Source organism: Pteropus vampyrus, unplaced genomic scaffold (genome assembly GCF_000151845.1).
Source record: "Pteropus vampyrus isolate Shadow unplaced genomic scaffold, Pvam_2.0 Scaffold10, whole genome shotgun sequence".
Classification (NCBI taxonomy): Eukaryota; Metazoa; Chordata; class Mammalia; order Chiroptera; family Pteropodidae; genus Pteropus; species Pteropus vampyrus.
Genome location: NW_011888791.1, coordinates 240,162 through 251,843, shown reverse-complemented (window position 1 = coordinate 251,843; position 11,682 = coordinate 240,162). Strand labels below are relative to the sequence as shown.

Here is an 11,682-nt window from a genome sequence, read left to right as displayed (position 1 = left end):
AGTGAGGCTGGGGCTATGCATCCATAGGGTACCCCTCCACAAGGAGTCAGGAAGTCAGGGGAAGGGAGGTTCCCCACAGCAAAGCTCTGGGGGAAGTCTGTAGGAAGGAGAAGTTGGAAACGGTTTCCTGCTAGTGAAGGGAAGTGGGCCAGGCTGGGGAAGATGGATCACGGACAGGCAGGGGGAGATGGGAAGGGAAAAGAGTGCCAGGCAGAGGAACCAGCGAGAGGAAAGTGTGCAGGGCGAGTGGACCCATGGGGATTGAGCCAGGCCAGGGAGGACTGGGCAGTCTCCCTCAGGTGCCTTCATGGTCTGTCTGGCATTCAGCCCTGTGTTTGTGTCTGTCTGGGCCTTGAAGGCAGCACTTAGCACGAGGGGCTGCTAGTCAGATTGTTGCAGCCACTCTCACACAAATCCCTGGCCCCTGGAAGCATGTGACCGTGTGCCTGGGGTTCTGGCATACTCTCAAGAGTAGAATTCCTGCATTTAATGCTTTTTCCCCACTTTTTTCTTCCCACGATGAAATGCAGATGATGGACAAGAAATAGCCTAACCACAAAGACCAGGGAGCTGCCGCCCCTGCCCTGGGCCCCCACCTCCGACTGCACTGGGGCCTCAGCACGAGCCCTGGGTTGGGGCTTCCCTGTCCTCAACAGATGGTTTCTGCCCTGGCGGGTCTACTCATTCTGCAAAGGACACGACACATAGACAACCCCGCAGCCTTATTTCTCCAATGGACATGACTTCCAAGTCATCCTGCTGCCGTATTTCTCCAGTGACACAATATTTAAATCATCCTGCTGCCTTATTCTAATGGACACAATACGCAGACCACCGCACCACCTTATTTCTCCAGTGGATATGCTACACAGACCATCTGGCTGTCTTTTTTCTCCGAAGGACACAATAGACTGACCCTCTGCCTTATTTCTCCAAAGACATGACACACGGTCACCCCTCATCTTGTTTCTCCAGTGGCCCTGATACACTAGTTAACACTTTTCAGCCTTTCTTGACCTGTCTGTAGTCCCATCTCCTCAGACAGAGCACTACAGCCTCAGCGTCTCCTTGAGTCTATCATTGTCTCCTCCCGCCTCCTCCCACCCTGGCCTAACTTTGGCCTTCCCCTCAACGAAGTAAAGACATGTCCCCTCTCAAAGCATGCAGAGACATGCAGCTGCACGTGCTGGAACACGTACAAACCTCCCCTGGCCCATTCTCTTCCGTGGTACTCTGGGTTGTGTCCTGTGAGCCCCCCTCTGCCTACCCTCCCCACAGGAAGCATGTGCTGGTCACACTGGGTCTCTAGGGGTCAGCTTTTGTCCATCTGCTTTTCCCACCTTTCCTTTTGTTTATCCATTCAAGTGATGTTCACTGAGCACCCATAGGGTGTCAGCACTGTGTTAGGTGTGGGGGACCCTCCGTGAAAAGACAAGCCACTCCCTATAGTAGCTTGCCCTTGAGCTGGAAACCCTCATGAAACCCTCATGAACCCTCATGAACAGTAGTTCATGAGGAGGGGATCCTGCCTTGCTACCTACTGTACCCCTCATCCGTGCCCACAACCTGGGTACCTCACCCCCATTGCATCCCTAGTCCTTACCCAGAGTGGTGGGGGTGGGGTAGGGCAGGAGCAGAAACTGGGAGAGAGGGATGGAGAGCCTATTGCCACAGCTGGAGGAGCTGATGGTTCCCAAAATGTCTTTTTAGAGCGAGCAGGTGGGCAGATAGCCAAGGCCTAACAAATCCCGAGAGCCCTGCACAGGGGAAGCCTGAGGCCTCTGGGAGCAGGGCTGCAGCTCCTCCTCCCACCATGGTGCTATTTTGGGGCCAGGCAGACATCTCTAGCCTGTCTCTGGCTGGCCCCCAGCCTCTGGTAGAGTAAACTGATGTTCTCCCACTGACATATCTCCCTTCTCCAGCAAGGGAAGACGTGGGGATTTCTAATTTAAATGTGGAACTCCGAGGAATTTTGTTAAATGGGGGTGTATCTGGGGGAAAATAAATGCCTTTGTACAAAGTTTTTTTCTCTGCAAAGTGTGTGGAAGCAGGGCGGGCATCAGGACTCTAGGAAGGGTTCCCTCCTGGACATCGGGCCGGATCTCCTTTCTCTCACCACCCTTAACAGCACTGGGTCTCGAATGGCCATGGTGCCCTCCCTGGCCTCAGTTTCCCTCTTGGTAAAGTGAAGTTGGCTATGCAGAAAGGCAGGTCCTTTGGTCACTGTATATGTCTCCACCCACTCCTGGAAGCATCTCCTAATTTCTTTGTCTCAGAAGACTCCACCGTAGGCCTGTTGAGGGCCTCTGCTAACATCCCATTTTGCAGATGGGGAAGCCGAGACTCAGTGAGAAGCTGACAGGAAAGGAGTTCTGCATGCCATTCTCGGCTGACGCAGTAGAATGGGCACCAGACCTGAGTCAGAAGTCCAAGTCTAGGACCTCGTTCTGCCTCGTGCCCCTGAGCAGGACGTTTAGCTTCCCTGTGCCTTACTCTTCCTATACGAAAAGAGGGCCTGAGGTTTTCTCCACCTTCCACCTCCAACGATTGAGAAGAGAGAGTAAACGTGGCAGGCAAACAGGTTTCTCAAGAACTGTATTCAGGTACATGGCAGCCGCAGAGTGCACTATGCTTGCTCATTTGACTCCGAGGGACCAGCCAGTTGGTCCCAGAGCTCCATGGGCCTCGGGGTGGCAGGAGGAACCAGGGCTAGGGGTCAAGACACATGGCTTTTGTTCCTAGCTCTGCTACTAACTTGTGACCGGCCCCTTCATACCTCTGAACCTTAATTTCCTTATCCATTAAGTAGATGTGACAGGTCCTCTTCTGAAAAGTATGCAACATTCTTTACAAACTAGAGCACCTGTCATAAAGTCGATGGCTCTAGGAATGAGATGGTCACCTTGCTTGAAGTTCCACCACTGGTGCTGCAGGTGGGTTTTAGAAGCAAAAGATCCATGGGAGGCTCCTCCTGCACCCCACCCCCCATTTGCTGACCTCACTGGACTTCAAACCCTGTAAGGTGTAGTGATAGCAGTTCTCATAGGGTTGTTGTGAGGGTTGGACAAAGCTGAGGTAAGAAGACACTGCAAACTATAAAGTGCTGGGCACACAGGCGGGCTTGTCTTTCCTTCCCTGCAGTGGGGGCCTCACACTCTTGCTCCCCAGGCAGTTGTGCAGAACAACCTTCCGAATCTCAGTTTGCTTATCTGTAAAACAGGCACGGTCACCAGTGCTTTTTCTTTCTGACAGGGCTGGGTTAAGTCTCAGATGCGATGCTGTATCAGTACTTGTGGGAGCAACCCAGCAGGTGAGGGACTAGCCTGTGAGGTGAGGGGTGAGGAATGTGGCCACTAAGTCTCTGGTGACAAATGCCCCAGAGAACAGTATTTTTAGCTGCCCTTTCTGGGCAAAGCTCCAACTCCTGCATTTTAAAGGAGAAATAATTCTCACAATGCGACAAGCTGTAGCCTGCAGGTGTCACATCCATATTAAAGAGGGGAGAGAGCAAGGGTTCATTTGCCTGGCTCGAGGTGTGACCAGAATTCACCTCCAGGACCATTTGTAACTAAGGCTTGAAGACCAATTAGTGGATTTGACCACTCAGAAGGAGGAAACCCAGTGGGAGTGAAAACAGCAAGGCCAGGGGCCCCGAGTCACCCTGCCTTTCCCTACCTGCTTGTTTCTTCTTTCAGAGCATTCTGCTTCTGCTCACAGGCATAAACGGTGTCTCCCACGGGGTCTATTCAGGGGGAGGCACCTGACCTTGCTCATCCCAGAAGGCAGTTGCTGAGTGGGATGCTGGTCCACAGAGGCCAATGAGCAGGGACCCTGGCAGACTCTGAGCCGGATGATGTCCAAACATCCTGTTGCCAAGCTCAAGTCTTAACCTGAGATGTGGAGCCTGTTTGCCCTAAATAACCAAAAACCCAGGCATCCAAGGGCAGGAGACTTACAGAGAAACAGGAGCTGGGGGCTAGCATGAAGTGAGAAGCTGCGGGGAGGGGATTCAAATGCTACAAATGCAAATGATAGAAAAATGCGTAAAGTAGTTGTCCTCACCTCCAGTCCGCCTCTCAGAGGAAAGCACTATTAAGGGTTTGCTGTCCTTCCAGACTTTTTCCCAGCCTTACACATTTACAAAAATGAAGTTATATGTATTATTCTGCAACTGTTTTGGTTTTTCTTTACCATTTTTCCAAGGCAGTTCTTTTCTTACTTTATTTTTTTATATCGACATGTAGCATACATCTAGTGTTTAAAAGATGCTAGTCTTTAGTGTATAGTTCCATAAATTTTCACACAAGTATCTCTACCCACAGAACTATCACTCAGGTCAAGATTATAAAACAGTTCCAGAATCCAGATGTTCTCTCATGCCCCTTCCCAGTCAATAGCCCCTCCAGAGATACTATTGTGGCGGCTTTCACAAGAGATTCGTTTGGCTTGTTCTTGAACTTCGTATAAATGGAATCCTATAATATATATTATTTTGTGTCTAGCTTCTTGCAAAGACCTCCCCCATTCTTTTGAAATAGCTACATGGTATCTTACAGTACTACTGTTCCAGAATATATTTTGCCAGTTCATACATGCAATTTGGATACAAATAATGCAGACTCGTGCTAGAGTTTCTACAGTATGGAACCCCAGAAGTGAGATCTAAGGGTCACAGGCCTGTGCATTTTAAATGTTGGTAGAGTTGCCAATTGTTTGGGCTGCCTTTTTAGTCAGTCCCTGTAGCAGCAAGAACATGCAAATGAAGACTACTTAGGGCCACTAGCGAAACTGATTCTAGACAGGGCAGGTAGGGTGCTGGGAATTCCCACCCCGTCTGGACAGGGAGCTGAGAGGTGGAGCCTGACTCAGCCATGGACAGGACTTGTGGTCATCTCTTCCTCCCCAACCCACTCTGGACCCATTTCCCCTTCAGCATTTGCCTTGTGGCGTCTGCTGCCTCACTTCCCTGGAACTGGAAGTGAGTGTATCTTCCACCCAAGGATGGGGGTAGGGGCAGCGCTGAGGTCTAAGTCTCTGCTGGGGCTGCGCTGAGCCCTGCATCCTGCACCCGGAACACGTGACAGTAACAGATAGCAGAGGTTCGTCAGCACCTCGCTGGGTTCAGGTGCCTCAGAGCAAATTAAATCTCCTGTACTTGTGTCAGAATGTTCTTAACCTGCGATTTGGTTCTACCAGCTTCAGGTAATTATGGTGACACTGTTTCACCATTGATGAGGTGGTGCTTGCTAGAATACAGGAAACCTTGGGTCTCAAGAGCAGATGCATCTCATCACTCAGAGACAGAGTGCCTGTGGCCTGTCCCCAGCCTTTCCCCAGCATCTGAGCAGCAAAATAGCCCCTTCCCCTCTCTTCTACCTCCCTCAACTGATATGACTTTTCCACCCCTATTGCCATCTTCTGAGCATGTTTCATCATTGTCCTTTCATATTGAGGCCCCTGGCATGGATTGTAATATTTCAGCTCATAATAGATCAGCCTCTCACCTCCTTGATCCTGAATGCTATGCTCCCAGTGATACAGCTCTGTGTCTCATTAGTCTAATGGTTCTTAATCCTGGCTACACATTAGAATCACTTAGGAGATTTTTAATAATAGAGGGGCCTGGGTTCCATCCTTAGAAGTTCTGGTGCAGTTGGTTGAGATCATCGCTAAATATTTCATGTGCATACCCCAGGGGCTCTAGCCTGCCTTCCATGTTAATGAAAAATAGGATTCAGAGGGTAACCCTGAATAGAGACCTTTGAGACTAGGCACATGAGATAAGCCAGCTGTCCTCCATGATCACTGAATCAGACCAAAGGACATTTGTTTTCTCTCTAAAGGATACACAGAAAATACAGGTACAAGGAAAGTTGAGGGACATGCTCATGTTTAGTGTGGGGTTCTCTGTGTTGTGGGGCTCAGGAGAGAGCAGGAACTCCGAGTTCCTGCCCTCGGTCAGACCAGGCACCCAGGCTTTGAAGGAGTGAGGAAGGATCAGGTGCCATGGATGATGGCTCAGTCTCTTTCAGTTCAGTATGGCAAACGGGGGGCCCTCCCCCATCCTCCTCCCTTTCTCCCTCTGTCTCTCTCCTTTGTTACCCCTAGGTCTCCAGATGTGCAGTCACAGGGCCGGTCTCTCCCTCTAGCACCATGTTCTCCATGAAGGAGGGACCATCTGTGCAGCTACCAGCAGCCGTCAGTCTGTGTGCATGTGCCAGGCTCAAGAAAGCAGCCTTTGTGCTCTTTCTGCTTTGTTCCCTCCCTTTCTCAAAATTGCTTCTGCTCCAGGGTATCCTGGGGCTTCTACTGGTCTACAGATCTGTCATATCCAGAGTGACCAGAGCAGAACCTCTCTCCTCTATTACTTCCATGCACGGCCACCTCCCCTCCTCCCCCCACCCCTGCCCCCGACCTGGAGGGTCTCTAGTCCTTCCTCAGACTCAAAATTTATCTATCCAGGGTTTATTTGCCTAGTCACATAATTCACAGGTCATCAGGCTCCCTGGCCCTGGTCTGCACCCTATTCACCTCCTTTCCTTCCTTTTGTGTTACAGTTCCCTCCCTTAAACAGTTCCTGCAGGATGTGACCCCCGGTCTTGGGATGCTGGGAAGAAGAACTGATATGTGTCTCTGCCAGCTGCTAAACTGACATTTTGCCATATTTGCTAAGATAATTTAGTGTAGTTTGCTGCTAATGAATGAACTCACTGCTTTCTTAGTCCTCTAGCTTTCATAATTGCTTTGACGTCCATGTGCTTAAGATGGAAACATTCCGAGAATCCGAAGCTGGCCAGGTTGCAGAGGGAGCTCAGCCCACTTGTGTGACTACGCTGAAGGCCTTGGTGCCCTGAGAGGCCTTGCTAGGTTGCTGATTTCCTTGGTGTTTCTATCCATGCTGCCCTTCTGAATGTCCGCCTGCCCACTGCAGCTGGGAGGATCTAGGTCAGCCCAAGAAGAGAATGTGCTGGCAGTCAGGGGTTCTGGACCCCAGGCGTTTGTGGAGTGGGCTCTGCAGTGCTGGGAGAGGAGTGCATCTTGCTCTGTCTGGAGGATGGGTGATGAGGGAGAAGGGGACAGAGGTGACTGATGGAGGGCAGAAGTTGCAGGGACCATATTCAATCTTGGTCATAAGCCTTTGCTCAAATTCTTTCCCTCACCAGATCCACCCTGTTTCCTCTTCCCATGCAAATCCTACACACTCCTTCCTGCGCATCGCCCGGATCTCTGACTGCACCTGGTGTTTCACAGCCACGACGAAACACCAGCTCCTTCGCTGTTTTCTGGGAGTTCATCTCTTTCTTCTCAGAGCAGGTCTGGGTTTTCCCCATCCAGCCTATGGCCGAGAGCAGCCCCTGTCCTTGCTACAGTGCAGGCAGGAAAGTACCCAAATCACATTAATCCAGTCTCTGAATGGAAAGGACCAGGCCGAAGTTTGCTTCTGCACTACCCCTGAAAACAGGATTTCCCAGCAAATGAATAATGTCAATGAGACTTCCAATGAGACTTAAAATAGGACTGACAACCTATTTTAAGCAATGATCTATTTTTAAAATCTCTTAGAAGCCTCTATTTGCCCAGAAACAATTGATATGGTAATTGCAAGTCATCCTCTATTTATATTTACCAGAGAAATTTCCCTAAGCTCCCTGTGCCCACTGCCATACACTCTGTGTGGGGGATGCTACCTGCTAACCCTTATGGAGCTGGGTGCTAAATCCTCTGAGACCTTGTAGGCTGCATCTATAAAACAGGATCAAGAATAGTGCCTACTTACCCTGGTTGACTGAGATGGAAAGAGATTATTTAAAGATAGTCTGTCTATATGGTCACCCCACCGACACTTATGATGTGGTGTAAATGGATAGGTCTGAGCAGACGGCATGGGGTTCAGCTGGCAGAAAGCAGAGAGATTTGCCCTGAGATCAACAGAGAGGGGATAGGCAGTGAGACAGGGTGTGTAGAGGGTAGGTAGGATAGAGATGGGGTGGGAAGATTGCTCTCTGCTCAGAAGGCATGACAGCAGAGGAGCTCCAGGTGCATGGGGAAGCAGCCATGGCCCCTGGGTACCAGCACTGCAGATCAGTGTCATCCTGTGGACTGCGGATCGATTCTGCTTTCTCAGGCTTTAATTGGCTCATTGGCTTTGGCTTGGGAAGAAAAAGAGGCTCTTTCCGGAGGAGAGAAACTGCGTCAGAGGCAGGCATGGTGCCTCCCTCCCTGCCCCATCCCCACCAGAGGGAAGATGCAGCAGCAGGCAGGCACCATCCTTACCCTTCCCTAGGCTCTGAGCCAGGCTCTCCCTGCCGGCTGGAGCGGGGTGAGGCAGGCCAAGATGCTCCTGGGGATGTTTGTCTGGCTCTGTGCACCTGTTCTGGCTCTGCTGCTCCTGGTCTGATGTAGCATTGGCTGGTTGCGAGTAGGCAGGGGGTGTGGATGAGGGAGGGGGAGATGAGAGCAAAGGACAGCATCCACAAATCTAGAAATGTCAGCCTGCCCAGGAAGGGACTTCCTGGCCTCTCCATTCACTATATCACTGAGCTCAAAGAAGGGAAGGAAATGTCCAGCAATTGGGAGCAAAGCTCAGAGGAGGACCCAGTAAGTCCTTGCCCCCACTCAGTACCATGTCCATGGGACTCTGTTATATAGCCCTATGGGGTTCAATCCAAGGACAGGAACATAGGTATCTGTGTAGACTTCTCCTGCAAGGGGTGGGGTAGCCCAACAATGTAGGCTCTCCCTTTTTGCAGGCCCCACAGGGTCAGCCCCTCGGAAGGAGCAAAGGTTTTCTCGGTGGTGGCTGTGGCTGCAGCAGAGACCTTACAGAGCGCCTCTCCTCCCAGCCTCAGCAGCCTCCTCCCTGCTCCCGTGGTTTTCTTAATAAACATCTTTAAAATATATATGAAGGCAACTTCAATGAAGTAGCACAACAGTGCTTTAAGATGATTTTCTTCTTCTAATAGGTAATTTTGACATGAGCTCTGATTCCCAAGCTCCTCAGGGCAGGCCCACAGAGCAAAGCCCCAGCATGGGCACTCACGACTTTCTCTTAATGAGCTAAGCAGTGGGGATACCTTCCTTCTCTCAGGGGGCCAGGCTTGGTGGCAGGTGAGGAGGTGTGACCATTGGGCAGGGCTCGAGGCCTGAGCTCTGGGAGAAGGGATCAAGGGAGTGAGGAGACTGGCCAAGTCTCTGGAAGAACTGCTCACAAGGGCAGAGCCTGAAAATGGAAGTTTCTCACATTCGAGCTCTGCCCCTGCCCTTGGGCAATTGAGAAGCCCAGAAGCTGGGAACTAGGACTCCTGGATCTGTGCCCCATCTTGCTGGTAGGAATGAGGAAGGGCTGTGCTCTAGAAGGAAGTGACAGATGTCATGGGTTGGTGGGAAGGGACCTGGGGTACCTTGACCACTGAACAGTTGGTGGCTGAGCTCTCAGCTCCCCCAGCAGTCCTAGGAAGAAAGGTTATGATAGTAACAGCTTGTGTGTACATGTCGGGGGCGGATTTAGGATCTGCAGATGGTTCCTAGATTTGTCTGTCTGGTCCTTGAAACTCCAAGGAGCCCCTGCCTGCCCTCCTTGCACAAACCCTTGTGCTGATCCCTCATGTCAGCTAGAATGGTACCATGTCCAACCTCCTCCTGGCGCAGGTGGGAAAATGGATGTTCCTGCCCATGCCCTCACCCCTCCCAAGAGAGAAAGGGAACCTCTGTCCTATATATCTGGAGTACAGTTGGAGAGGAGGACCTGATGGAGAAATCTGGGGAGGAGGGCTCTATCCTCACCCAGCTCATCCCTAGGAAAGTCTCTTTCTAACAAGAACTGTTTTTATCACCATCGCCTAAAGCTTGGAGCTGCTCTAATTACGTGTCAGGCTGGAATCTGACAAGAAGCATTTTAATTATTAATTTGAAGTGTGCTGAGCATTGGAATGAAGGAAGGCCAGTCCCTCAAGCTCACTCACGCCCAGCCCTGTCTATCAAAACCTCATTAGTGACATCCCAGGCCTCCCTCCCCAGCCAGAGTCCCTTTCTTGCCATGGCCCAGGATCTGCATCTCCTACTCCGCCAACCTTCCTGACCCCTAACTTTGCACAACTCTTACTTGTTTTCTACATTTCCCTAAGCCCTTTGGTGTGGAATCTGCTGTTTCTGTACTTCAGGTGGAGGAGACTGAGGCCCAGGTGGGGCAGGGGATCTGTTTAATGTTACATCATGCAATAGCCACAGGCAGAGCAGAACCTTCATGTATTCTGGTTTGGGGCTCTTTCATTCTTGCCTGCCAGCAGAGGTGGCCTTCTGCCAGGGCCACCTCTGAAACTCCAAGGAGCCCCTGCCTGCCCTTCTATTGCATCCCCTCTTCATATTCATATTATCTAAGGTGGCTTACAAAGTTTTCTTTGATTCGTTGCATGCATCTGACACTTTTAAGGAACAGTTTCCTTGCTTTATTTACACCCAGACATGGACATGCCCTTCTGGGTTCTTGAGCTGGAGCACGTGTCCTGTCCTAGGTGAAGGGAGTCAGGGCCTGCCGTGGATGAGGATACCATTTGGCTAGTTGCCTCTTCTGCGTCCAGTCAAGGGAGACTTACTCTCTTACTTATCATTTTCTAGACTTGACCCTCTACACTCACTCATCATTATTTCTGCATTCTGGATTCAGGGCCATGAAGTCCCAGATTAGGCCCTGATGCTAGTGAACATACTATTTCATATTTTGCTTTTCCTCTGAGCCTGGGTGGTTTGTGAGACTGAGATGGCTTCCTATCCCAGGCTTTCCTCCTGTGTCACTGGCTGCCCAGGCAGCAGCACCCCCTTCCCCTCTGGCTAATCCCTCACCTCCCCAGGGCATGCCTGCCTCTGCCTGCATCCAAGACTTGGTGCGCAGGAAGCTGCTCTCAGCTGTGGACCTCTGGCTTATTTCTTTATGCAGCCTTCCTTCATGCTCGATCCCATGCTATAGTGGGATGGAGAGGTCATGATCTTCTAGGGAAATGAACATTGACACAAATTTGATTTGGAGGAGCTGTGGGGTCCAGAGGAGGAACCCTGGAGGAAGTGAAGAAGGCTATTTGAGCTGAGTCCTGAAGGATATTTCATACTTTAGTCATTGTTGAATGTAGTAAACAGAAGCTACTGTATTTTAAGCAGAAAGGGGCTGAATCTAGGGTACTGAGTATTTAAAAAATTTAAAAAGCCTCACCCTGGCCCATATATAGGTATTGTAGCTGTGCCCTGTGCTCAGGTGAGGCTAAGCTATTTGTCCCAAGTCCCATGGCAAGCAAGTGATAAAGGCAGAGTGAAACTGAGGGTCCTGATTTAATGTATAATTTTGATTTAATGTGTAGCCCCAGTACTCTATTCAGTTTCTTCACAGCATGCCCTGTAAGCTTTAGCCCTTTCCTTTACTAGTAATTAACCTCTTAAGACAGCCAGAAATAATGGCCAAGACTTGACTAAGGGTTACAAGGTATAGGTTTCTGTTAAGCTAAAGATAACATCATGATGTAAGTTGTGTTTCAGCTCCTGAGCACCAAAGCATGGCCACATCCCCATGACACTGAAGCTGACCGCAAGACCTGAAATTATGATTTACTGCATTTCACTTGCTTGGCCAATTAGCAAGACTCGTGACCTCAAACCCCTTACGCATAATAACTCTGATTTTGCTTTATAAAACTC

General features: G+C 50.3%; 1 protein-coding gene across 1 annotated transcript in view; it reads left to right on the top strand.

Moving 5' to 3' along the window:
- CD276 (CD276 molecule) overlaps positions 1-2,023 on the top strand; it is a 30,286-nt gene extending 28,263 nt beyond the window's left edge. The window contains exon 9 of the mRNA XM_011375456.2: positions 531-2,023. Coding sequence (XP_011373758.2) covers positions 531-553 — 23 coding nt within the window. The 3' untranslated portion in view covers positions 554-2,023. The remainder of the gene's footprint in view (positions 1-530) is intronic.
- The last annotated feature ends 9,659 nt before the right edge of the window (positions 2,024-11,682 follow it).